At 38.4% G+C, this 27,774-nt stretch overlaps 1 protein-coding gene and 1 non-coding gene across 2 annotated transcripts in view; both read left to right on the top strand.

The window, feature by feature from the left end:
- Positions 1 to 26,785, top strand: part of IPO7 (importin 7) — a 49,269-nt gene extending 22,484 nt beyond the window's left edge. The window contains exons 3-25 of the mRNA XM_072619471.1: positions 129 to 282; positions 1,289 to 1,447; positions 4,453 to 4,609; positions 5,034 to 5,123; positions 6,948 to 7,042; positions 7,165 to 7,249; positions 8,665 to 8,799; positions 9,635 to 9,734; positions 10,814 to 10,890; positions 11,125 to 11,241; positions 12,197 to 12,286; positions 12,661 to 12,826; positions 13,629 to 13,789; positions 14,561 to 14,689; positions 15,446 to 15,512; positions 15,614 to 15,739; positions 16,150 to 16,247; positions 16,994 to 17,089; positions 17,541 to 17,761; positions 17,844 to 18,049; positions 19,996 to 20,202; positions 21,009 to 21,125; positions 24,690 to 26,785. Coding sequence (XP_072475572.1) covers positions 129 to 282; positions 1,289 to 1,447; positions 4,453 to 4,609; positions 5,034 to 5,123; positions 6,948 to 7,042; positions 7,165 to 7,249; positions 8,665 to 8,799; positions 9,635 to 9,734; positions 10,814 to 10,890; positions 11,125 to 11,241; positions 12,197 to 12,286; positions 12,661 to 12,826; positions 13,629 to 13,789; positions 14,561 to 14,689; positions 15,446 to 15,512; positions 15,614 to 15,739; positions 16,150 to 16,247; positions 16,994 to 17,089; positions 17,541 to 17,761; positions 17,844 to 18,049; positions 19,996 to 20,202; positions 21,009 to 21,125; positions 24,690 to 24,787 — 2,951 coding nt within the window. The 3' untranslated portion in view covers positions 24,788 to 26,785. The remainder of the gene's footprint in view (positions 1 to 128; positions 283 to 1,288; positions 1,448 to 4,452; positions 4,610 to 5,033; positions 5,124 to 6,947; positions 7,043 to 7,164; positions 7,250 to 8,664; positions 8,800 to 9,634; positions 9,735 to 10,813; positions 10,891 to 11,124; positions 11,242 to 12,196; positions 12,287 to 12,660; positions 12,827 to 13,628; positions 13,790 to 14,560; positions 14,690 to 15,445; positions 15,513 to 15,613; positions 15,740 to 16,149; positions 16,248 to 16,993; positions 17,090 to 17,540; positions 17,762 to 17,843; positions 18,050 to 19,995; positions 20,203 to 21,008; positions 21,126 to 24,689) is intronic.
- LOC140512937 (small nucleolar RNA SNORA23) lies at positions 12,392 to 12,574 on the top strand. Its single transcript, XR_011969990.1, has one exon. It is a non-coding gene; the product is annotated as a small nucleolar RNA SNORA23 (small nucleolar RNA).
- Positions 26,786 to 27,774: the final 989 nt, after the last annotated feature.

The raw sequence follows: 27,774 nt of genomic DNA, 5'->3' as shown, positions 1-27,774 counted from the left end.
ATGAGGCTGTTTTTTTTTAAAGAATCAGTTGTAATTTGAAAGCACTTATTTAGATTCTTTAGTGATACATCAGGAGGCTAATCATGTACCTAACTATTCTTTTGTCCAACTGTCCTGATATCTTTCAGGTGTTATCTATTTGAAAAATATGATAACTCAGTATTGGCCTGATAGGGATACTACGCCAGGGGAAATACCTCCTTACACAATTCCAGAGGAAGATCGACATTGTATCCGTGAAAATATTGTAGAAGCTATTATTCACTCCCCTGAACTTATCAGGTATTTTTAAAATGTTATTCATTGTTTCAGTAATATCATATTTGTTCTGCTTTGGTCTTTTAAAAAAAACCCACATGTTTTGACATTTAAATAGTAAAGACCCTAGAAACCAGTGCAGAAATAGCATGTGTAGTTCTATAGTTGTAAGCTGAAAGGTTCTTTCACTTTTCAGCAGATGTATCTGTTAAATCATTCTTACTAAGGAATTCTGTGCGTAGTCTTGTTTTATTATCTATAATATTAGGCAATTAGTGGGTTTGGGGGGAATCAACCTAAGGAATTATTAAGGAAGTTAGCAAGTGTCTATATCTATTCACTACCTCTATTGGAAAGAAGAAACTGCAAAATCTTGTGAAATAGGTGGAGTCAAGCCAAACATTTTCTCACAGGGTCAGTTAATTGCTTAGTGGCAACTTCCCGATTATAAAAGTGCAGAGAAAGGCCTTACTATCCTGGGATGATCCTCCTCAGACTCTAAAATTTAAGGACAACCAGGAAACCTAATATCACTTGTGTTTGATAATAATACCTTACATTTTTATAATGATTGTCTTTTCCTTGTGCATTCCATTTGAGGATCGTAATGCTACTCCTTCTTTTACCTTTGCATTTAATCATATTCTATGTACCTCTTTCCCTCAGTACTAGCTTTGAAGGGGAAGGATCTTGGCCTTTTCCATCTTTGCATGCCTCAGGGTCTTGCATGTGCTTTCACATGTCACAGCAACCCTGTGAAATAGGACAGTTTTGTAGGTGAGGAAAGGGATTCCAAGATGCTAGTCAGACAGCTAGTCCTTGATGGCTCAAGATTTTCAATGTCCTTGGCTCTATCCACTGACCCATAAAAGGAAATGAACTTAAGGTGATTGTGTTTCATTTACCCACAGAATCTGCATCCCTCAAGACTAAATCATGATTTGAAATTACATATAAGTTGGATTAATAAAATGGATAATGCACTCTTGGTAGCATTTTCCCCTATTTATATATCTTATTTGACTTTCAGGGTTCAGCTTACTACATGTATTCATCACATAATCAAACATGATTACCCAAGCCGCTGGACTGCAGTTGTGGACAAGATTGGTTTTTATCTCCAGGCTGATAACAGTGCTTGCTGGCTCGGAATCCTTCTTTGCCTATATCAGCTGGTGAAAAACTATGAGTACGTATGTCATTCTCAAACTGTGAGTTCTCAAACTTAGAGAAAATCTGTGAGTGTTGAGATAAGAGAATTCAAAGGGGAGACTTAAGCCTTAATAGCATTTCTTAAATATATTAAGATTCATACTTTTGAATTACTGAATCAGGTGTTGAACATGATTTGGTATTTTCCATTTGTAATCCTGTGACTCATAGCTCCTGATTTTTTTTTTCCCTTCCTTAGTAACTAAACTTGAACCTGGAACCATTCTGTTTGTGGTTGGCATTACTTCCACTTCACTTTTCAAACTATGATGTAATCTATTCCTCCTTTTCCTATATCATTCAGTCTACCAGACCACTTAGTGTCCCTCACAGGACACTTAGTCTCCTCTGTCCCTGCTTTTACCCTGATTGTCCCTCCTGCTGACATGCCCTGCCTCCTCAGTATCTCCTCTTAGAGTCTTTGATTTCCTTTGACTTGCTCAGCTCAGTAGCCACCTTCTGCTTGAACACCCCCAAGTTGCTAAGGTTTTTCCCTCCCAATATTTTTTCTGCTTGTCTCCCCATAGAACGTTCACTTTTGCTTTTGTGTCTCTGGTGCCTGGACCTTGTTAAAGGCTACTTCAGTTCGTGGTGTGAAATTCAACTTCTAAGTGTGATAAGAGTTGAGAGAAGGTAGATACCAATGTTGCATGAAGGACTTACAGAAAAATGACCTCCAAGGAGAGATGCTCAGTAAATTCTAGATTGATTGAAAAAAGGGATAGGATTTGATATTTAAATGAATAAGACCAATGGGCACTGCCAGGCAGGAGAAATTATAATTGGGTGGCAGTGGGAATCACCATTATATGTTTGTAGAATAGTGAAAATAAGGGTTTAGTGATGAGTAGAGAAGCTACTGATCATTAAAGAAAGGGGGATCAGCTTATGGAAAAGGGAGCAGAAGTCTGAAGAGGTTCCTGGTTTTTAAAAACCACCTAGAGTTCAGGTCACAAGAGTCAAACTGTTCAAACAATTTGTTGTTCATAAACTTGTGAGCTCTCATAGAACTTAGAAGTTTACAAAACTTACAGGACTTGTTTCTTGTACCGAGTTAAATAGAGTCTCTGTTTTATAGGCCCAAATGTACGACATGATTACAGCGTAGCATCTTGAAAACTATACGCAATTTTACTAAGAATATTCAGATGTGACCATTACAGTTAACCCTTCCATATTCTGGGGGCTAGGGCTGCAATGTGGTGCCCCTGAGATCTGGAAAATCTAGGTAAAATTTTCAACCCTCCCTTTGTACCAAAGAACTGTTCTTTTTCTTTTATGAGGTGTTTATAGTACCTGATTGTTAAATATTTGGTCATAAGCTTTGTATCATCTGCTGGCCTTCAGGAGTCATCTACAGCTTCCACAAAACACCCCCAAAATTCCCATTTAATTTCTTATGCTGACCTGATTGAAATTTCAATGAGGAAAGTAGCTAGTTGGAAGGGGTAACTGTATTTAACGTGAGCATGTACAAATTGTAGCATTGGATACATCTTCATTTACTAGATTGTAAACATCAGCTCAGTACAGTTTAAGGATTTCTCCATAGCCAGAATTTGTATTCATATAGTATAAAAAGCAGTGTCACCCAGAAATGGAAATGACTTCATTTTATAGGACAGAGTATTATGTTGCCCAGAGGAAATTTCAATCCTTCATTGCGTTACAAGTTTTATCTAGTTTAAAGACTGACGATGTAGATCTTTTTGTTATGTTCCTTTAGAATGTCAACTGTGCATTATAAAAATTGTAAATTGACTTGTCAAAGAAAGGTGTTTTTCTGAGTTGTGTTGTCTCAAGGATCAACCTTACTGAGTGTAATGAAGTATACACACATTAGCTAATTCAGTTTGCATACTTAAAATAGTCTCCATGCTGTTGGTCATGGCCCCATGTTCTTGATTACTTTTTACCAGTTTCAGAAATAACTTTTTCTTGAGTGCTGCTTTGGTGATTTAATGTATTCATTTTTATCTGTGTTTAGTACTGTCCAGAGTTCCTTTATTTTTGTCCCATTTCGCTTTGCTCTACCGGAGTCTATAGGAGGCAGCTTTTTTTTTTTTCATTTATTAATGTTTAACAATCACTGCCATACAATTGAGATTTTATCCCCCCCACACCTACCCCCCACTACCCCCCTCCCACCCCACTACTGCATACAGTTCTGTATAGGTTCTACATATACTTTCCTATTGAGTACATTTTCACTATAGTCATGCTGTGTAGTTGGACTAAAATAAATGGAAGAAATCATATAACAAATAGGAGGCAGCTTTTAAAAAGTCTTTATTATATCAAAAGTGCCCTATTTTGCTTTTGTTTCACTAGGTGAACTATAGCTGCCTAGGAAAAAAGCCAGAAAATAAGAGGAAGTGAAATTTACTTAAAGTGTAGGGTTTGTTCAAAGCAGTTAATTTACTTTTTAAAAGAAAAACACACAAGTACTACTAGTGAGATAAGTGATCTCGTGACGTGTCAGTCATCGGATTTTATTAAAGTTGTTTTCTTTTTTTAAAGTTGAAGGATTGTATTTTACTGACAAGAAAGGGATTTTGTCAAAGAACTCTGGATTTATGGTCAGAAGTGTTTTGAGATCCTGGCTCTGCCAAATCGTTACCTACATGTCCTTGGTCAGGACATGTCACTTCTGAGCCATGGTCTCATTTGAACCACAGAGTTGATAATACCGACTTAATGTCTAAGGGTATCCTTACAAGTCAGAACTTGTAACCTTTACCTAAATGACACTGAATGAAATGTCTGATGGATGAAAATACCCCACAGATCAGCTACTGTTGGAATTACCTGTCAGCATAGGTGTGTGCTTGCTGTTGCCTTTGTGTTTGAAATAACCTTGGTTTTCCTTAGATGTTCTCAAGGAGGGTGCTTCTGTCTCATATGAAATATTTGTTATTTTTTTTACCTATAGTTGTGACTTTAAGTTCTTAGGGATTTTTTGTTTTGTATTTGAACCCAAAGGTATAAGAAGCCAGAGGAACGGAGTCCTTTGGTAGCAGCAATGCAGCACTTCTTACCAGTTTTGAAGGATCGTTTTATTCAGCTTCTTCCTGATCAGTCTGATCAGTCAGTCCTCATTCAGAAACAAATATTCAAGATCTTCTATGCCCTTGTTCAGGTACTCATTGATTGCATGTCCTTCTTAGGAGTCTTGGCCATGATTTCCCATAAATTTATGTAAAGTATCTGTCCTCCCTCAGACACCTTCCTTGGGACCTGTTGGTGCATTGTTTACATTTTTATTCACAGAAAAACAGTCTGAAGTCATTGTAAGAGCCGCTTTTCCCAGATTGTTACTGTCTAATAGAACCAGTTACCTGAGATAAAATAAGTTTGAAGATACATCTTCTAATGGAACACGAACAAAGATTGTTCTTGAGGATTGGTTATGTGTATTAAGAAGACTGAAGTTTGTAATGAGTGACATTTTTACTTATAGGAAGCAGAAAATACAGGAAAAAAAAGCAAAGTATTTTGATTGGTAATCGAACATTTTGGTGCTGTTTAAAAAAAAGTTGGACCTTTTTTTTCTCCTTTTAAAGTATACTCTTCCACTGGAGCTGATAAATCAGGCGAATCTGACAGAATGGATAGAGATTCTGAAGACGGTTGTGAACAGGGATGTGCCTCCAGTAAGTGCCTGCCCTCGGGGGAGGGTGGGGAGCTGTCAGCCTGGGCTTCTGTGGAGGCTTGAATTCCAGGAAACGTTTCATCAGCTTTTTTCCAAAGTGCTTCCATTTTGATGTGTGTGAGAGGGCTGTGCTCCCTAGGAAAGGTTGGAGCTGGGTGCTGTCCATATATTGCTGGTGTCTTTCTGCTGCGTTGAGGTTGGTTGGACCTTGAGATAGCAGTGTCTTTCTTTGTTGGTCTTGAGTCAACAAAGACAGTTAGAAAAAAGGAAACTAGTTGGGCTCTGATTCAGATAATTTGGAGAGGACAGTCTTATATGTGGGAAAAGATAATGTGGTAAATATCTGTCTCCTTTCTATTGGTGGCTTGAACTTGATTAAAGATTTTAATGTTCTGAATGAGCAATTAATAATTTTTTGTGGTCTTTAACCATACACAGCAGTTTTGTCCATCCCTCCCACCTCATCAGTTTGTCACCAACCACACATGACATGTAGGAGAAGCTGTCTTAGAAAGAGCTGAGGTGTGTTCCATAGTGGGTAATTTACAGGTCGGGCCTTGTGTCAGTGTCAGGTGTGGCCAAAACTCCTCCAGCTTTCTAGCTCTAGTTGTCACCTGAAATTACAGAGATGATCGTATCCGGGTCAGGTCATCTTTAAAGTGCTGGCTCGCCCGAAGTCTTGTTTCATGTGCGTGAACAGATTATAGTCATGGGTGTCGTCCATCTGTGGTACAGACTGCAAACCTTAGGCCCCGAATTAGCTCTTGGAGAATATTGGGTTGAGTTAATAAAAGCCTACTGTCAGCAGGGCTTTAATGTTTAGAGGCAGCACAAAAGCAGCCTGGAGAGAGCTTGGGTCTTTATCTCAGGGCTGGCCTTATGTCTGCGTGACTCCAGGAAGCTATGCTGCTGGGTTTTTTTCTTGCTCTTTTTTTTATTTCCGAGTGCTTTATGTGCTTGCTACTCAAGAAGATTAGATGGGAACTGTGTTCACATTTCCCAGGATCAAACAAATAAACTGGAGGTGATACATGTTTCTATGGCGCGTTGGTGGACCTCTGTCTTTACCTTTGTCAGAAGTGCCTCTATCTAATCTACTGACTCTAAGGAAAGGGGCTTCTTGAGGAGAAGAATTTGTAAAGGCCTTAGATTTTCGTCAGTGTAGAGAACTCATAGGGTTCACTGACAGATCCAAACTTATGCTCTTTTTCCTCTTAGAGGATTGTCTTGGGCACTGAGAAGTTAAAGTTAAGTGACGCTGTCTCTGGTCATTTTGCTAGGATGTGTCCCAAGCAGGATCTGATCAGGGCTTCCTATCTTTGAAGTTGCCTACCCATCCCGTCCTTCTCAAGGAAAGGGCACAAAACATACTTTAGGTGGCATATTTCTACAGTTATTGCTATTTTGCTCTTTTGGCTCTGATATTTGCATGCTATGGCAATTTGGATTTTTTTAAAATGAAGGTTTCCAAGCATTATTTAAATTATTTATTGGTTGAATCAGAGTTCCTTATGAAATTTCATATTTTAAACTAATTGTTAGTGATAGTTGGAGGGATGGTGTTTCTTCTTAGATTACTTAAAAAATTATTTTTACCTCAAGTGGCCACCACTTTGTGGAAGTTTTATACTACAGATCACCATGGTTTGCAAAAAGTACTGAAAGTTAACATATTGAAAGTACTAGCTACTTCCTAGCTTGCTTTATTTAAATGGAAGATTTGTACATTGGGAGATAATTTTGGTTTCCACAGCCATGGTGATAGCATAATACTTAATGTAATTTTTTAAAAAATCATTATCATTAATAAAATTTCTTCTAAAAGGAAACCCTTCAAGTAGAAGAGGATGATCGGCCAGAATTACCATGGTGGAAATGCAAGAAGTGGGCTTTACATATCTTGGCAAGGCTTTTTGAAAGGTAAGCTTCTTTCCTTGTGACTAATAATTAAAAATGTTCCCACCCTGCCATGCTCCCAAAGGCTATTTTAAACTATTTTAAAGCATAGCAAGAGGTTATTGGTTATTTTTACTTTGTTTTAGGTATGGAAGCCCTGGCAATGTTTCCAAGGAGTATAATGAATTTGCTGAAGTCTTCCTAAAAGCATTTGCTGTTGGTGTCCAACAGGTAAAAAACCCTTGTCTTAGATATTAGTAGAATTAAACTACTCTGATGCCTGCCTCTTCATGGCACGATGGTGATCCTGGATTTGACTGCACCGCTAGCCAAGCTTCAGCTCTTGTGATAATTTGTAGGCTGGAAAGGCTTTGTGTTTGGACCTTCAAATCAGTATCACTTTAACTAATAAATATAGAGAGGCTCAGAAGCCACCAAGTCTCCCCATGTCAGCCCTCTCCTTAGTACCCATCAGGGCTTCCCTAGTACCTTGGATCAAATACAAAACACTCTGTTTAGTATTCAGAGCCTTTCATAATCCAGTCCCCTCCTACCTTTCCAGTCTTTTTCCACCTTACTTTACTGCCATGTCCTCTGCAGTCTGGTGACACTGGACTCTTGACTATTCCTCACACAAGACAATCCAGCTCTTGATTCTGTGCATTTCACCCATACAGAGAACTGTTTCTCCTCATTTCTTCCTCCTTTAAGAAGCCTTTCCTGATTCCTCTTCAATGCTGATGCCTTCCTCTGTTTATCCCAATTTACCCAAGATAAAGCATAATTGTACATGGTTGTTTTCATATTGTCACTTTCATTATAAGTATGAGTTCTTTGAGAGCAGGGACTGCCTTTTTGTCTTTCTTTGTATCCCAGGATACACTGCGTGGCACAGAGGAGGTAATTAATGGCTACTTCTTGACTGACCAGGCCATGAATTCTTTTGGCCACAGCAGTTCATAAATATCATCCACTAAAGATTTAAAGGGACTGCTTTGGTGGAGGGAGTATTCACACTATGGGAATGAAGTATAGAAATATTTTACAGTAGGAAATTCAACATTTTTTGTAGAACTATTTGCATTCTGTTTTTTCCCCCTGATTTCCTTTGCTTAATTACCCTGATAATCTAAATTTTTAACCTTACTTTTCTCTAATTTAATGTAATCACTGAATATTTTTCTTTGTTTACCTTTTGCAAACCGGTGTAACAGTGTAGTGAACAAGTTAAAATGTTCCAGAAGAAGTTGCTCTCTCTGTGATTGACCAAATTTAAAATTTTTTCATAAATTTAGTAGTGTCTGATGTAATAAAAGTTGTTTTAAAATATAATTTATCTACTAAACTCATTCTTCCTAACTTCATTCTTTTTTCCTTTTTCTTTTTTAATGAGGAGGAAATTTTTTCTCTTCTTGCCCCTTCTATTCTCCCAGTTAAGGAAAAAACCCAAAATCTTTCTTGAAAATATGCATTATCAAGCAAAACCAATTCCTTCTTTGGCCATATTCAGATAATTTGTCTTCTTCTGAAAGATGTCATAATTTATGATAGAAGGAATCTTAATATTTGGTTTATGATTCTATCAGTAGCGATTTATTTCTCTTTTACTTGTCACATATATTGAACTGCTAAGTTTCATTCCGTAGGTGTTGCTGAAGGTGCTGTATCAATACAAAGAAAAGCAATACATGGCGCCTCGAGTTTTACAGCAGACACTGAACTACATCAACCAAGGAGTGTCTCACGCTGTCACGTGGAAGAACCTGAAACCACATATACAAGTAAAGATGCTCCTTCTCAAAGTTGGCAGTTGTGCTTATAGAATTATAGGGGGGGAGGATGTTTGTGTATGCATTTAGAAGTAGAGAAAAAACTAAAATAACCTGAATATGGTTTTCATTTGCTCAATAATATTATGATTTAGTTACCTAGTCCTAGTGCTATGATGGAGATGGATAGCATATAATGTAATTCTGATACCCTGATGCCTTACATGTCTTGACTTGGGTTATTACAGTTTAATCTGTATCTTATAAACACTTTCCTCTCATTTAAAGTGGGAGGCAGCTTGGGACAGTGAAAAGCCTATTGGCTCTGGGATTGGATAGCCTGAATTGAAAGCCTGTGTCTTATGATCCCCATGACCTTGAGAAAGTCCCATTAACTTCGTCCAGCTTCACTTTTTTCATCAGTAAAATCAGAGGGTTTGGACTTTGTGGTCCCAAGATGTTTTCCAGCTTTAGCTCTATGACCCTGTTGATAGTAGCCAGTTATTTAATTATAATGACAGAAAAAAACTTGTAGGCCAAACTTCACATCAGATTCACTTTCCATTGTAATTGGCCAATATTTCTATAAATAATCAGTTTGCTTTTGTATAGTAGAACTCTCCAACTTGATGAGTTTGACCTAAAAGTACATGAAGTACCACTGAGTCCTTGACATATCCAATATCTGCCTGCCATCCTCATGAATTTATAAGTTGAAAAAAGGGCAGATAACTAATGACTTATTGAGACAAATGCCTTCTTTTTTGTAGGATTTACATGTTATAGAGAGTTTAGAGAATAATAGCCATTGATGTCAAAATGGTCATTTTTACTTTTTAAATTACAGGGCATCATCCAAGATGTTATTTTTCCGTTGATGTGCTATACAGATGCTGATGAGGAGCTCTGGCAGGAAGATCCTTATGAATATATACGCATGAAGTTTGGTAAGGACTTGGTCATGACCCATAGGCTTGTCTCTCTTTCAAGCCCATATTAATTTCTTACTAAGTGAATATACATGTTCCTAGTGCAGAAATAACATCATATGAGGCCATACGAGGGATAGGTCCCGCCATCCTCACCCGGCACTCTGCTGGCATGTGCTGTAGCATAAGTGGTTGGCTCCTTTCACCATAGCTGTATAGAAAGGTCAGTGTCTGCATTTGAAGCTAGTCCAGAAATGACCCTTAAGCCAGACATGTGAGGATTCAGAAGAAGAAACTCTAGAACTGGGCTTTCAAGACAGTGATAAGAATCTTATTAATAGAAGAAATAAATTTAAAAGGTCCTAGGGTACACTGGCGATGTACCTAGAAAGAACTCACTTTGAATGGCCCATATTTTCTCAGGAATGGAAAAGACAAAGGAAAGTTGGAGAGGAAAGAGAAAATTTGAAGTAGCTTCAGGGGGGGTGAAATATAGCATCAATTAGAGTGAAACAAAGGGACTGCTTAGGGGAGGTTGATAAAAGAAATTTGCATTGTACCCAGTCAGTGAGACTGCTCCACCTGAGCTCTTTATTAGTGGGTAGGAGGAAAGGTGGCAGTTGTTAGGATCACTAAGACTGAGCAGCAAGACAAAAGGGGCCAGGAATAGAAGTGCCTTAGCTATTGGGTTAATTTTGTTTTGGAAAGTAAAGACAGGGAAAATGACCTAAGAAACTCCTGATGGTCTCTTTAAGGGAGAAGAATACTTTTTGGAGGGAGGAGGAATTACCAGAGATCATTATCAGAGAGGGGAATGACTCCTTAGGGCAATGGAACATTTATTGTGTAATGGTGATTTCCATGTGACCACTCGTAGGTGGAGTGGAGGGTGGAGTAAAGGAGTAGTTTATAGGATTGATTGAAGGAGTTTGAAGAATTGGGGGCATCTGTGTAGTATCTCTATCCTTTATGTGGGTATAGGGAGAAATGGCAAACCAGATTTACAATACAATCATATTTTTCATGAATTGTGTCAAATTCTGGGAATTATTGTGATTTAAGATGTTCTTAGCCTTACAGTACAATTTGTCCTATAGATGTGTTTGAAGACTTCATTTCTCCCACTACTGCTGCCCAGACACTCTTGTTTACAGCCTGTAGTAAGAGAAAAGAGGTAAGTTAATTCTTTGGGGCAAAATACCCATTCACAAACATTGATTGATTGCTTTAAAATGTGCCCAAAGACAGCTGCTTTACAAATTTAGTACTTTTAATTTGTTACTGACTTTCCTTATGCTGTTGCTGTCCTTTGTGTAGGTTAACATCATGGATCCTTTAAAAGTTTTCTGGTAGAAAATAAAGTCTTAGTTTTGAGCACTCACCATGTTGGCCGTTGTCTTTATTCTAGGTCTTGCAGAAAACAATGGGATTTTGCTATCAGATTCTTACAGAGCCAAATGCTGATCCTCGGAAAAAAGATGGTGCTCTGCATATGATCGGTTCTTTGGCTGAAATCCTGCTAAAGGTACAAAGAGCTGGGGGATGGGAGCAGGAGCATGGCAGCTCTCTTCTTTGTGTATCTAGTCCTGCTCAGTGATGTCCTGGACACCAAGTTGGTTTTGGTTAATTGATGCTTCATGGATATATGCCATTGGCATTCGAGGAAAACCAGACCTTTGTAACTAGCATGCCCTGCTTTTAATTCAAACACAGAATAGCTATGAGCTTATAAAGCAGATACAAATTCCAGAGTGAATATTTGAGTTATAAAAGAAGTCTTTTGTCATTTGAAAAGGATTTATTAAATCTGTAATTCTTGTGTATTTAAAATACTACTTTTTAAAAAACTGCAGCCTAATTTGGGAGAACTCATTTTCATAGCGCAACTCTGTGGAATGAGGGACAGCATGATGGGAGTAAAAAAGCAGGCCATGGAACAGGCAGCATGAGTTCATGTCCTGTTCTTGACACACGCCAGCTTGTGGACGTGTTGGCACTCTCAGTGCTGGGGCTGGCTTGACTGTCCGTTCAGATTACCTCCTTTATAACGAATTGCACACCTAGAGTTCTTTTTACAGATGAAGTCACAGGTCTGTCAGAGGTCTTGACCAAAAACATTTCAGAGTTAAACATTTTTGTAACTGTTTGATTTGCATTAATGAACCCAAGTGATTGATTTTGTATATGTGTGTGCACACATGTATAAACATACAGATACACTTGTAAAGTATATTTAGGTTTCAGGCTGTGGTTGGAAGAATGAATCCTTCTGGGGTTTTGGAATTGTATGTAATCTTCTAAATGAAATATTACAAGGAGTAAGATTTTAGTCCCAAACCCAATGGATGACTAGACAGAGTAATGTAGGCTTTTTTCTGCACCGTGAGGCACAGTTTTAGCTTTAGCCTTAGTTCTGCATTTTGGAAACAACTAAAGAGTAATTACTTCAGTAAGAAATAACCCTCCTTATGTATCAACAGAAAAAGATCTACAAAGATCAGATGGAGTACATGTTGCAGAATCATGTATTCCCCCTCTTCAGCAGTGAACTAGGCTACATGAGAGCAAGGGTAAGCACATTTTAAAACTTACTTTTCTTTGTATGTTCATTTTGGGTTCTTAATTATGTGTGGTCTGTTGGGATTTTCTGTTTAACATAGATTTCCTAAATGGCTGCATCCTTGTGTGCATAGTTTTCATCTGTGTCTGGTAGCATTGTCTGTTTGCGTTTTGCATCCAGACCCTGCTGCCCACACATAATCCTGCAGCCAGAGAGAAAACTGGGATCATAGTACTGGCCTAGTGATGTCCTTTTGGACAAACCTACCACTGGTCAGCCTCCAAACTCCCGGACATATCAAACTTGGATGTTTAATAACACTTGGTTATGATCTGGCTTATCATTCCATGTGGTTGAAATGAGGCATAACCAAATCTTTTAAAGGCTTGCTGGGTGCTTCATTATTTCTGTGAAGTGAAGTTTAAGAGTGACCAGAACCTGCAGACAGCCTTGGAACTGACCAGACGGTGTCTGATTGATGACAGAGAGATGCCTGTGAAAGTGGAAGCTGCTATTGCCCTTCAAGTTCTGATTAGCAATCAGGAGAAAGGTAAAACGTTATAAAGTGACGTGGAGGAAATCTGTCCATTTACATTTCTGTATTAAATTATTTTTTATTGATGCCTTAAAATGTGTACTTACTGCTCACCTTCATTTCCAACTATGCCCCTCCCCCTCCCCAGAGGGTCATACCTTTCAAAGAATAGAAGAAAGATAATGTTTTAATTGTGTGAAACTAACCAGCACATTCACTGTCTCAGCAATGTTCTCCTTGCGGTCCTCTTCAGGGAAGAGAAGCTGTATTTTCTCTCCTTTCCTTCTTAGGGGACAGGTTTGGTCATAGTCACACCCCGGTGTTTTGGCAGGGGGGTTATGGTTACCCTCACATTTATCTTGTGACTATACTTTACATGTTCCTCCTCTTATTTACTTCATTCTGTATTCACTTCTCATAAGTCTTGCCACAACTTTCTCTGTGTGTATATTTGGGGAAGTATGCATAGAGGTAGAATAGCTCAGATGGAAGTCTCGATGCCTCCGTCCCAGACACTCTGAAACCATGGCTCCGGGCTGGGGGGCACAGACGCCCAACTCCCATATCACCAAGGGCTGTCCTTTCCTCTTGCCATGCAAAGGCAAGAGCCCCTGGCAATCTTTAGAGCCAGAAGATGAACGTTGATTTTTTTTGGTGTCCCCACTTCTGAACTGGGTGGCCCTTTTCCGTGTCCCATCTTTAAAGTTGAGGTGAAGATACTTTTATTTTACCTCCAGAGGGCATTTTCTGAAGATCCATTGAAATAATAGTCCCAAAGTAGCACCTAAGTAATGGGAGCTCTTTTTTTATTTTGCAGCTAAGGAATACATTACCCCCTTCATCAGGCCTGTGATGCAGGCTCTTCTTCATATTATAAGAGAGACTGAAAATGATGATCTGACCAATGTGATTCAGAAAATGATTTGCGAGTACAGTGAAGAGGTTACGCCTATTGCTGTTGAAATGACCCAGCACTTGGTAAGTGTTGCATCCTTGCACACTGTGTGCTATAGACGTTGGGCTCAGCTTTGGTAGAGGATGGATTCGGCTCAGTGATTCCTAAGGACCTTTCCACTTTGGGATATCTCTAACATTATTGTACACAGTGATTCCGTTCTAGCATGGGCGTTTAGACAGAGAGGCAGACTTTTTCCATAGGAGTTATCTGCTGTAGGGTTTCCTAACCACATGCTTGCAGGAAATCCTAACTTTCACAGCCTAAGTAAGCGCCATACTTCTGAAAGGCTATAAATGAAAAACAAAAAACCCAGCATGCCACAGTCCTCCACCCCTTTCTTGGGTTCCTACTATGGGCTTGTCTTTCCATGAGCACGGAGGTCCTGACGTTTGCAAGGATACAGGGGTGTGCTGGGGAGATTTTAGATATTTGCCACTGAATATCTTGCAACTCATTGTTGTTTTGAAACATGAGTTCTTCCAATATTCTAGGCCTGGTAGCTGTTTCTTGGTATTAGGAAGGGAAATCTTAGCTTTCTTAGATAGGAAGTGACTATGAATCTCTCCGAGTTGGAATATTGCAGTTAATGACAGACCTTTAGTGACTTTGTTTGAAAATGAATTTATCCTTCCCAAAGTTACCTATTATTGGATAAATTAAAGCTGATTCCAAAAAGGTATTCTGTTTTAATAGCTTTCCATAATTAAAGATATTGAATCTTTATGAGCAGCTAGGTGTTTCGGAAAGGTGATGTTTTGTGTTGGTTAATCAGACATGTTGTACTGTTGCAGGCCATGACATTTAACCAGGTAATCCAGACTGGGCCTGATGAAGAAGGAAGTGATGATAAAGCAGTGACAGCTATGGGAATCTTAAATACAATCGACACACTTCTTAGTGTGGTAGAAGATCACAAAGAGGTAAGGAAACTGCCCATGATCAGTTCTCCAAAGGTGACCCTTGTGTGTCTTTCACAGTTTGGTGGGAAAAGAATACACACAAATTGTTTGACTTCTGTGGTCTTTTACTTTTTCCCTTTCATTCTTTTCTGGGATTTTGTTTGGTTTAGGCTTCTTCAATGTATCTTCCTATATGTGTTTATCTTCAACAAGTCCACCAGCATTTAGTTAAGAAGCTAGTGTGACAAAAAATTGAGAAGGAAAATCAAGTAATATTTAATAGGTATTTGCATCCCCAAAATGTTAAACATGAATCAGCAGCTTGTGGCCACATGGCCTGTCATGTAGGTGCTTTTTTCCTGCTGGCACTTGCAGTTAGGAATCCTTCGTGTTATTGTACCTGGTGAAACAGAGGTCTTGGGTATTTCTTAAACTTTACCATTTGCATATATTTTCTTTTCTTCTTGTCATCTGTTAAGAATTTAAATTTAAAGTTGAAGTGATAATACTGAGTTGATCTTTTCTAGCATTGTAAATACTTTCTCCTAATTCTGTGCTTGTACACTTTTAAAAATTTTGATGTTGTTCACGTCACAGTATACTTTTATATATCCTACATTCAGTCCCTAGTCACAGAAGTCACTGGTTATTATTGGGTGCAGTCTCAGGATAAAGAATGAATCTGTTTGTTTTGAAATCGTGATGTTCTAGATATTTTGGAGGCAGAGACATCCAGTGGTTCTGATGTTATGATTTGATTTATCTGTTCTCTTTCAGATAACACAGCAGTTGGAGGGCATCTGTTTGCAAGTCATTGGTACTGTTTTACAACAGCATGTTTTAGGTACATAGATACATACGCTTTTGTATGGAATAAGGGGTCTGATGTCAGACAATCCAGTTTTATGTGAACAAAGAATAACTTTCAAATTCGTTCTATTTCAGAGTTCTATGAGGAAATCTTTTCCTTAGCTCACAGTTTGACCTGTCAGCAAGTCTCTCCACAAATGTGGCAACTTTTGCCTCTTGTATTTGAAGTCTTTCAGCAGGATGGATTTGATTACTTTACAGGTAAGAATCAGCTTTGAAATACTGTGACTTTCTTGCTGCTTTGTAATATCGATTGTTTTGGTCCCCAGGTTAGATTTTCTTAGACAGGGAAAATTGAAAAAAAAAAAGTTCTCTGTTTCACTCAGAATTCAGTATCCTGAGAAAATAAAATTTCTTTGCCTGTGCATACTTTGATTCCACTAATTTAGCCTAATAGAGAATAGTTAATTAGAAGCAGAGTAACTTAGTAAAAACGACCAGTTCGGTAAATCTGTTTTCAAGTAGTACATGTTACACAGGGTTGTTTTCATGAAGTGTTCCATTAACATGAGGAGTTTTTATTAAAATTTCAGCCCAAGAGGGCTGAAGACTAAACCTTTGTTACAGTGAAACAAGTCACATGTATAACCGATGACTTTTATTTAACACAGATATGATGCCTCTTCTCCATAATTATGTAACTGTGGACACAGATACTCTTTTGTCAGACACCAAATATCTTGAAATGATATACAGCATGTGCAAAAAGGTAGGTAGCCCTAACTGAGTGATGGTCGGTATCAGTTCCCACAAAGTCAGTGAAACAGTGCTTCTGCTCTGGTCCTCAGGTAGTGTTGTCCCCCTCTGTGGTAGGCTGCTGTTCTCCCTACTTGGTGTTTCACATCATTCACTCAGGAGTCTGTGGCCCCCTGGTGAGGATAAATTCCAGGCCTTTAACTTTCCTTTGAACTCTTAGAGTTAAAAGGTACATGGGGCAAGAACTAGGAACATAGGTATGGTATAATGAAGTGTTGGAAGAAAGCACCTTGCTTACTGCTGTTCAGTGCCTCTGCCAGGTTGAACCTCAGGTTCTTCAGCGTAAGTGGAGATCTTAAACATGCCAAGCATGTTGTGCTAGACTGTAAATAAATAACATCATTTTCTGTTTCCTTGTGTAAAATGAGCACATGGGATTAGGTGACATTTGCTAAATCTTGTGATTTATTGGCACCGGGTATAGGTACTGTGCAAAAATCTCTTAAGACATTTCCCTGCTTACAGTGTAGGAAGGAACATTTTTAATTGACACAGATACCTTTAGTATATTGTAAGTAGTATCTGATAAGTAAATAGTACCAATTTTTTCTGTGAATCTATTGCTGCTCTCCTTGCCCCAAATCTTCACTCAAGGAAAGAGTAGCCACTCGAGAGTGGAGCTCACCTCACCAAGAGAAGGGGCTGGAGGGAGCCCACCCTACCCTGGCTTCATTCTAGTTTTATCTTGTACTTTGATAGGTCTTGACAGGTGTAGCAGGAGAAGATGCAGAATGTCATGCAGCCAAGTTGTTGGAAGTGATCATTCTACAATGCAAAGGGCGTGGCATTGACCAGGTCAGTAATATTGATTTCTGCAGTTGATTTTTGAGGGTATCAGGGAAGAAATACCAGACATATTTAAGTTATAAAAAATTTCCATGTACTCACTTTCCATCATTTTGGAAAAATTAAATGTTACGTTGAGTCCAAGTGAATTTTTTTTCCCCACCAAAATTATTCCTTGCTTGTTGCACAGTACTTCTGTCATTAACAGTGACTTTTGGAAACTCTTAGAATGTGGGAGGTTCCCACTTAAAGGCCTTACAATATAAGTCCTTATTTAGCATTGCCTTGTATCTTGATATTAATTGAAAGCTGGTAATTACTTGATAGTAAAAGTTTGAGGCAGCTAGCAGGGCTTTGCATTATTATAGTAAAATTTGGCCAGGACAGTATCATGTGCAGTTGGTTTAGATATGGTCATTACTGGCGTTGTGAAATACCTGGCTTTTTTTATGCTTTACAGTGTATTCCTCTGTTTGTGGAAGCTGCGCTGGAGAGACTGACCAGAGAGGTCAAAACAAGTGAGCTGCGAACGATGTGTCTTCAGGTTGCCATTGCAGCTCTTTATTACAATCCTCACCTGCTCCTCAACACCTTAGAAAACCTTCGGTTCCCCAACAATGTGGAACCTGTCACAAATCACTTTATTACACAGTGGCTTAATGATGTTGATTGTTTCTTGGGGTGAGTTACTTCATCAGGAGAATTGTATCATCTAAATTTTGTGAATGCCCTTTTTCCACTAAACTTCTGTTTTTGTTTTTAGGCTTCACGATAGAAAGATGTGTGTTCTAGGCTTGTGTGCTCTTATTGACTTGGAACAAATACCACAAGTTTTAAATCAGGTTTCGGGACAAATTCTTCCAGCTTTTATCCTTTTATTTAATGGGTTAAAAAGAGCATATGCTTGTCATGCAGAGCATGAAAATGATAGTGATGAAGATGATGAAGCTGATGATGATGAAGAAACAGGTAAGGGGATTGAAATGGTGGAGTCCCCAACTTGTACCATGTTTACCTTATAGCAGGGAAAGAGTTGGAAATCAGAAGACCCAGGCTCCATTTTGGGGCTGTCACATTTTTGTGCGATCTAGTCTAGAAAGGGTACTGACTGTTGGGAAGCTGACTTTTGGGCAGTCTATATCTTCTCTGACCCCATCCCATCTTGTGGATTGAAATGTTCTTCAAGGTCACCTCCATCTTTAATGGTTTGTGTGGGATACAAAAGAGTAATAAATCCATTTTTAGTGAATGGTTGTATAGTTCTAGGTGTCAGAAAATATTGCATATATTTGGATCAGTGTAGTATTTTTTTCAGGAGTTAGGTTCAGAATGTAATTTTGTATTGAAAATTAAGACACTTGGGGATCTAAATAAGCATTCACTTACAAGTAACCAAGTCTTTTAAAAATGAAATGTACAGTAAACTCTCTCTTATCTGGCATAATTGGGGACTGGAGTTTGGTTGTTTTCTCATTCATTCATCAGATAATCTGGTTAGCTGAGAGTTTTTCACATGCATGGGAAAGAAGCTCCTTGGGCATTAAGGAGTCACTTGAAAGCTATCCATTGCCATAGGATCCTCATGGTCATGAACTTCCATAGTACTTGTCCTGAGCACGGCCAGAAGCACTAGTTGAGATTTCTGATTCATTGAGTGCCGGATAACAGAGTGTTTACTAAATGCATTTCTCTTCAGGTTGGATTAGTTGTAACAACCTCTCTCAGCAACCTTCCTCCATACTAACATTCCAGCACACCTGCCATGCAAAGGTAAATCAAGTGGACCATGGGTACTACTTTTCACCTCCTTAGAGGCACACTTGTCCTGCTAGTAGCGACCTGGTTGGTGATAAAAGGCTGTTTGGGATTTTGGAAAAGACTATTTTAGTGCCACAATAGGGGAGGGATAGTAGGGGGTCCTGGTTCAAATTTTAAAAATGAGGGGGTTGACCTAGAACTGAGGTTCCTTGTTTTTATTTAAAGACTCTTGGCTAGTCTTCGACAAACTTAAACTTAATTCCTTTTTTGATGCAATGGCTGTGCCACAGCGTTTATTGATAAGTTTTTGTCCTCCTCATCCCTTGTGTCATTGTAGAAATTCCTGAAGTGGTAACAATGAGTGAGGTGGTAATTTGGGGGAAAGAAAGAGTAGGTCATGGAGAAGTCATTTTTCAAAATTTAAATGTTTTTAGAAGGAAGGACTTTTTGTGGTAGGGAAATTTTTGGCCTGGGAATAAAAATTTATTGCAGACTAATTCTGAATCTTTGTATATCTATACTTGGCAAAATACTGCTGCCTGACCTCTTGTTAATATCTGTGTGGCCTTAGGTTTGTCTCCCTCACTTCTAACCTCTGATTTCCTCATCAGTACAGATTCTTTATACTAAATCGTATATAACACTCCAACAGTATAATTCTGGTCTCAATGTCAGCTTTTAGTTTCTAGTAATACTTTATATCTAGGCACCATGAGGATCCTAGGTAATACACAGTATAGAGAAAAGAAAGTTGAATTTGAAGGTAAGGGACCTTAATTATATTGTCTAAATGTGTTTGGGAACCTTCCTTTCCAACTCCACTTTTTTACGAAGAAAGAATCAACAACGTTTATGCTAGATGATCATTCAGGTCTCTTCTAATGATAAATCACCTGCAGCCCCTGCAGAAAGTATTAAGTAGTTGGGTTTTTTTTTTAAACCACATTAGGATTTAAATATTCTTTTGAGATTGTCATTAATAACCTTCTTATAAGTCTGCTTCTAAAATGGGCTTTCAGAATGATTAATGGTGCCATGGACACTCTTCCTGGAAATTCTTGAGTTGTGGAAGTAACAGTGAATTCCTGTGAATGTGTTGTCATTCGGTTATTTAAAATGATCTTCCCAAGTGTAAAATTATTCCTGTTTTTTGACAGAAGAGCTTGGGAGTGATGAAGATGATATTGATGAGGATGGGCAGGAATATTTAGAGATTCTGGCTAAGCAGGCAGGAGAAGAGGGTGATGATGAGGAGTGGGAAGAGGACGATGCTGAGGAGACTGCCCTGGAGGGCTATTCCACCATTATTGATGATGAAGAGAACCCTGTGGATGAGTATCAGATATTTAAAGCTATATTTCAGAGTAAGTAATTCCAATATGAATCAAATTGTAATTTATTAGATCTGTGCTCAGAATGGGCACAATTTCTGTACTATTTTAGTCTATCCTAAAAATAGGTAGGTTAACTAACCTAGAAGGAAATTTGTGAATTAGTTTTAAATTGTAATTTATTTTTCACCGTTCAGAGTGCAACAGATAGTTAATGCCTGGATAAATTTGGGCTCAATATAAAGACCTTTACTAGCTATATGAAAATGTAATGGGTGTGATGTATATCATCACTGTGGGTGTTGAAGCAGGTTGAGAATTATTCTTGTTGAGCCAAAGCAGCTGAATCATAACTATTTCACTGAAATGTAAATCACCTTGTTCTGTACACAATACCATTTGTGCTGAAGGCTTAGGAAATAATATGCCAAAAACTGGTATGTCCTGGGACTTCAGGGAACAGGAACTGGCGTGATTGTCTTTTTATTTTCTTCTCTGAAATGGTCATTTTTTTTTATTAATGAGAGGTGACCATTCTGAAGTTTTATTGAAATGCTTTTCTGGAGGAAGAATGAGAGCAGTTATATAGGAGGCAAAATGGGATTGTTCCACACTTTTCTCATGAACAGCTCTGAAATGAATATTCTGAAGGCTTCCGTATCTAGGGTGGTTGTGAGGATTTATGAATCAGCCTTTGCTACATGCAAGGCACTGTCATATTTCCTAGGGAATCACAAGAATGCTTCAAACACTGAGTCCAACCTCAAATTTATTATGATTGTGGTGATCATTTTTTACTTCTTTCTCTTTACTTTCTTTCTTTCTTTTTTTTTTAAAAGCTATTCAGAGTCGTAATCCTGTGTGGTACCAAGCTCTGACTCATGGTCTTAATGAAGAACAAAGAAAACAGTTACAAGACATAGCAACTCTGGCCGACCAGAGACGAGCAGCCCATGGTACTTCCACATGCTTTATTCCTTTTTGAGTGCCTGAGATAATTTTGCATATTGAAGTTAAAAACCGACTCCAAATGTGTACTTCTGTTGTTTCTTACAGACCACATGCTTAATGTAATTTACCACTGTTAATAGATTTGTAATGTTCAAGTAATTGTCCTGACCGTTGCATTAGATATAGTTGAATTTACTTGAGTTTGCAGTCACCAGTTGCTTTCTGTTCATATCTCTAAAATGTGCCAAGTCCCATCATATGGAAGCAAACTTAATTTTTATAGGTGGATTGGTAGGATCTTGGGAAAATATATTAAAATCACAATATTAACATGTAACCTGATCCTGTTATAGTGATAATAGAAATGCACACTTAACTTTTTAAAAAGTATTTTGTTCATAGGCACCCTATGTGGTAGATAATGATATAATTATTTTCATTTGTGTTATTCAGAATCTTTATCAGTATCCTTCCCCCCCAGCCCCCTTCTCAAAATTGCCTTTGGCTCCTATTTTACTGAAATAATAGAGCCCCTCTGGTGAGAGCCTTTTCTCCTGTCTGCTCCTCTGCATCTTCGACCAGTTTACCCTTCCTTTCCTCCTGTCTATGAAGAAGGTATTGCATTCCCTCCTTGGCAAGTTCAGCCCCTTCACTTGGACCAGTTATTGGTTATTTCATCTTCTGTCTCTACTTATTGTTCTCACTGGCTTCAAACAAACTGTTACCTAACTCAGGGAATTCCTATGGCCACCCTCCCCTGTCTCAGCCCTTCCAAATATAGCTTCTGAACTCCCTCACTTGACAGGCAGCTGTTTCCAAGGACCCTAGTGATCTCCTTTTTGATACATCAGGCCCTTTCTCTGCGGTTATCTTTGGCCTCTGCAGCTTTTAATTATTTTTCTTGTTCCATTAGCTTCCTTGACCCCTCTGGTGTTCCTCCTACCTGTTTTGACTTTGCTTTTAAGTCATGTTTGCTTGCTTCACCTCCTGCCCCCGCATTTTGGATGTCCTCCAATGCTCTATCCTGGATTTTTTCTTCTATATATTTTTTTCCTTTAAATATTTCCTGTGCTTCCATAGAAGTGTGTCTCTATGGTGATGAATCCCATATTTGTATTTATTTCCCTATTCTTTCTCTCCTATATTGCAGTCATTGTCTCCTTTCCGTCTCCCTTCAGTGTCACATAAGAAAATGTAACAAACTCATTATCCCCAAAACATAAGTACTTTTCTTCCCTAAACTTGTGCCCCTCCTCTCATTCACCAAGTGTGTAACCTTGGCATCTTTGAGTCTAACCTTCCCTTCACACCCAATATCTAGAATTGTGCTGCTTTTGTAGCCTTTCTGCTTCCATTGCCCTCCCCATCCCTAGATTTAACAGCCTTGACTCAGGCTGTTGTGCTTAGTAGTAGTCTCATTGTGTCCAATCTGTCTCTGAACTGCTTTTGACTCACATACATAAGGCTCTCCAGTTGCACTCTCATTTTACCTTTTTATCCTTACTTCACAGTCTTCTTGTCCAAGCCTCAATTGCCAGCCATACTGCAGTGTTAGCTTTCCTGAGTTCAGCACCCCATCTTCTACCTTATCCCTTCAGAATCTCTGTCTTCCTTCAAAATTGGGCTCAGGGACCAGCTCTTCTGCAGTCTGCTCTCATAACCCCATTCATTCTAGTACTCTGTCTGCCATTTTCCTTCTCCTACATTTACGTGTCAACAAGTCTTCCTTCTTGAGACTAGGAACTGTTCCATTTTGGCCTTGTGTTCCCAGGGTAAGGCACAGAGTGCTGGGCCTGCAGTCAGGAAGCCTCATCTTCCGAGTTCACTTACTAACAGTGTGACCCTGGACAAGTCACTTCACCCTGTTTGCCTCAGTTTCCTCATCTGTAAAATGAGCTGGAGAAGGAAATGGCCAACCATTCCACTATCTCTGCCAAGAAAATCCCAGATGAAGCCACTAAGAGTTGGACATGACTGAAAAGTATCTGAGCAATATCTCTGTTGCTTGTTTTTTGCATAATTGTTTGCATAACTTGAGTTGAACTAGTTGATTATGTATTTGGTTGTTCGATTTAGGGTGGTTAATGCATTGGATGAAGCGAATCACGATTGGGTTCGTAATCAGGAAGGCAGTTTCCAATCATGCCAGTAGCATTTTACGAGTCACTCAACCCTAGGCAAGTTGTCTCACCTTTCAAGGCCATTCAACATTTGGTAAGGGAGTTTCCCCACAACAGTGACATGACTGGATAGGGGCAAAAATCAGTTATTAAGTGATAGACATATTAACAAATCTCTGGAAAGAGAACTGAAAAGGGGAAGGAATTTTGGTCCATTCCACAAGCAGAGGCACAGACTTTGAGTATTTATTTTACTGGCAGTGAACTTGGTCTTTCTCCAGTTAAGGATTCTGAGGCCAAGAGAGGTCATACAGTGATAAATGTCCACCATTTTTACCATAAATTACATAATCTGCTTCTAATGATGAAAAAGCATGTCTTTTTTTTTATCCTTCACACCACTTGCTCTACTTGGCATTTGCCACTGTAGGCTTTTACTGAGTTTATGTGCTATATTTTCCCTTTTCATACTCGGAAAGATGTATCAGACATTGCAGTGAAGATAGCCTGAAAGTTTTAAGCTCTTAAAAAAAGCAAAAACCACACAATCCAAAATAGGTTTTGAAGAGTATAGAATTTGGTGCACTCTCTTCATCTATTTATAATGAGGAAACGGAGTCCCAGAAATTAGGTTCAAGGTTTTACAGACTGTAAGTAAGCCTTGTCAACCGGATCCGAACTGGCCTCTAACCTGTGGATGGCCTGAGCCAAATAGCAAGCTAGAGACAATAGAATCAGGAATCAAACAGAAGTTTAATTTCAGAGTGAGGGAAAAGGCTTGCAAGTGAGGAGGCAGATTAGACTCTGATATTAGAGGTGGGGACCCTGAGGCAGTGTGGGGAGATCTCATTACTTAAATCTTTGGCTACAAAGTGAACTGTAGCCCTGACAATGAGGGGTAACAGCCATAGTGAGATGAGTTTGATTCAGAGCAGGGCTTCATGACCTTTCTGTGGCTGAGATCATCCAGAGAGTGAGCACAAAGGATTGTTCTTATGCCAGGGTTAGGGCACAACTTGATTGGTAGGCCTTAGTTCTGGAAAACACAGTGTTTCCTAACATCTTGACAGCGTAAACATGTGCCCAAGGTTTTGTACTCCAGTGTCCTGTCCATTATGCCAAAGTGACTTAGAATAGTTTGACTTTTTGTAATAGCAGAAGCATGTTATGAGCTAAGTCCAAACATTCTTTTTTTCATCTTTTTTTATAATTTTTTTTTTTTAAAGATCTGCCTTCCCTTCCTCCAAAGTACTAACCCCCTCTCCCAAACCTCTGCTCATGAGAAAGCAAAAAAAAAGGTGGTCAAACAAAGCAAAGGTTTACTTGAGAAGTCTTTGTCAAAATATGTCTATATTCAGCCAAAAGATAATTCTACCATTTTGCCTCTTTACGTATTAATGAATGCTTTCTTTCAAAAATTTTAGCTAAAATAAATGTTATGTCTTCCAGAATCCAAAATGATTGAGAAACATGGAGGATACAAATTCAACGCTCCAGTTGTGCCAAGTTCGTTCAATTTTGGAGGTCCAGCCCCTGGGATGAATTGAATTATCCCTTTCTTTCCTGCTACCGTGTGATTGTAGTAAAGAGCTTGTGTTCCTCCCAGTAGTGGTTCCAGAACTGGTTTGTGTTCTCTACAGCTCACTCTAAACTAATTGATCAATAGATTGGACAGAAAACCCAGCAAGTGGGACCTGATCATGCAGCCTGGCACTGGAAAGTAAACCAGAGGGTTATTGGTTGGGGGTGGGGCTGGGTGGTTTTTGTTTGGTTTGGGGGGGGAGGGTTGTTTTCATTTTTTTTTTTGGAAGAAAAGAAGAACCTGACTTTGGAGCTTCAAATGACACACTGTGGAGATCTGCAAACAAACGAGGGGATGTCATAAGGCAGCTTTTCTTTTTCTGAGGAAAAAATAGGCATGGGCTGCAGGACTATTTAAAATGTCTCATTTACAGTACAAGCTCAAAGGTAGATGTAATTTTTACACTTATGAATATTTTGCCCAGTCTCCTTCCCTTCCCCATCCCCTCCCCCATTGGGTCTTTATTCTTTTAATGTAAATAAGGTAATCTGATAGCCTTACTTAATCTTCATCATTTCCATTTATCAAAGATTGTTCCTATATAGATTATTGGACACTTATTGTAGCACTACATAACTGATACAAATCTGTAAATGAATTAGCACTTTCATATTGAAACAAGCCTGCTAGCCTATGTATAAAATAGCAAAATGTTTGCTGTTTATAAAAAGAAGGGATGTAATGGGGCGGGGGGCTAGGGGAATTTCGAGTTATTAATTTAAAAATGAACTAGCAGTTTTGTACTTGGTGACTGTGGTGCACTCACCTCTGACAGTGACTTGAATTCGGTGTAAAAAGGGGTTAGTGATACTTCATTGCTGCTAAAAATGGCAACACCCTCTGTGTCCTTTGTTTTTTTCTTAAGGCTCTCAATGTACAAGTGGAAATTTGGATATAAGACCTTAATGTAAAAATGAGAAAGGTTATCTTCTCTTAAGCATGTGAATTGGACCCTAAGTTCTGCTCTTAAAGAGTTGATTGAAGTGTGTGGATGAACATCTATATATGCAATCTATTAAAAGAACTTAATTCGGCTGATATGGCTTGATCTGATGCGGTTTTTTTCTAATTTTTAAAACTTCTGTTATATTGACTTAATTTTTCCCCTGCACCTGGTAATAGTGCTAAGTGCTTGATTTCCTTCTGTTTTTGCATTTAAACTACCACATGTGTCTCTGTGCCTATCACAGTATCTCAGTCTTGTAATTCAGTCAGTAGGCACAGCTGTCTCTGGGACCACTATCAATACCACTCCCAAAACAAGCCAGCAGCGAGATGGTGCATAGAGGTTGGTTTGCCATCCCTCAACCTATTGACACCTCTAAAAGAAATCCATTTCTTTATCTTGCAATGATCATTGATCTTAAATATTTGTCTAGTTAGTCATTGTTTATTTGGGTTTTTTTTTATATATTTTACACACACACACACACACACACACACACATACAAACATATATCAAAGTGTTCTGTTATTGGATTCTAAGCTATTATAATTTAAATACTGTTGGGTCTCAGTCTAGAGAATTGATTACAAATGTAACAATGAAACCTGCACATATTGATACTCAAAATGCAAAATTTCAGAAAAATGGTATGTTTTTGTGTATTTCTTGAATGTTAATAATTAAGTCTGCTTTTCAGAATAAGTGGTTTTCTTGAAGGGCAAGCAGTTAAAACTTTTATCCTCCTACATAGGTTGTTAGAAGGCATCCCTAAATCCTATTTGGGCATTTGACCTTCTAGTTCTGTGCCCTGGGTATAAAACTCAGCTGGCCATCTAAAAATCAGTATAGTTGATACTGACTTATGTGTTTTCTCTTAATGTTGAGATCAAGTGTGTCATTATGCCTTTATTTCTCATCAGTTTGTATAGTTAGCTATCCTCATGTGAATCTGATAGCATCATCCCGGTGCTTGAATGTCATGGATCTATAATAGTTAAAATAAAACCTGAAACAGTTCTATGTTTTTGGTGTTATACATAGGAGTGGAAATACTTGAACTGGGTTATAGAAAAGCCACCTATTGCCACCTTATTCCCATCCCTTCAAAACTCCTCCCTTTGATTCCAAATATTCTATTTTTGGCTTCCTGTTTTAGACTTCATTATTAAATAAATTTATAATTTTAATTTTCACGTTACTAATTTGTCATTGGAAAAGGCCATCTCTAATAAAGGTTTATTATTTTCTTGTCAGTATTAAAGTTCTCTTTTGCTAAGGTACTTTAACTTGAAGAAATAAATTAGTGGTGTGTAAGAAGTTGGGAAGCAAAGACTGAGACTTGCTGTTAAATTCAGGGTAGTTTTTCAACACTAAACTGAACTTCAAATACAATGGAATCCTATTTCCAAGGATTATTTAGGAAATAAATAGGAAGAGACATCATTTGGCAATTTACTAAGACTTTATTTATTGTAAAATAGTGATGACCTCTAGTATCTTACTGAGTAGACATACCTAACTTCAAGGAAAACTTCATTCTTAATTATAACTGATTATCAATAGTTTATATACCTTGTATTCATATTGCCATGTTTTTTAAAAGTTTGAGCCTTGTTTCTTAAAATCTTAAACTATGAATAGGTGGAATAACAGTTTTATTGTTATTTCCTTTTTTTTTTTAATGGATGTACTAAAAATGTAGAAACTTGACATTTTTATCTTGGATGGTATTAAATGTTCAGACAAAAATACTACGCATCCTCGGGAACAAAAGTCATCCATTTTGTAGAAATGTATATTCCTAGTACTAAATAAAAGAAATAAATTTGTTTCTCTACAGGTTATATATAAAATGTTGGCTGCTAATCTCCACAAGTTATCAAGATGGTGGCTTCTATGCTCACCTCATGAAGACCAGAACCCTAGAGCAATGGTGGCCAAGTGTAGGCCTAGGCATGGCTCTTTGGAGCCTCATATGCTGGCCACTCATTGGAGCAAGCATGAAG

This window comes from Notamacropus eugenii, chromosome 6, assembly GCF_028372415.1.
Source record: "Notamacropus eugenii isolate mMacEug1 chromosome 6, mMacEug1.pri_v2, whole genome shotgun sequence".
Taxonomy (NCBI): domain Eukaryota; kingdom Metazoa; phylum Chordata; class Mammalia; order Diprotodontia; family Macropodidae; genus Notamacropus; species Notamacropus eugenii.
Note: the sequence above shows the minus strand (reverse complement) of the source record. Positions and strands in the feature narration are given on the sequence as shown.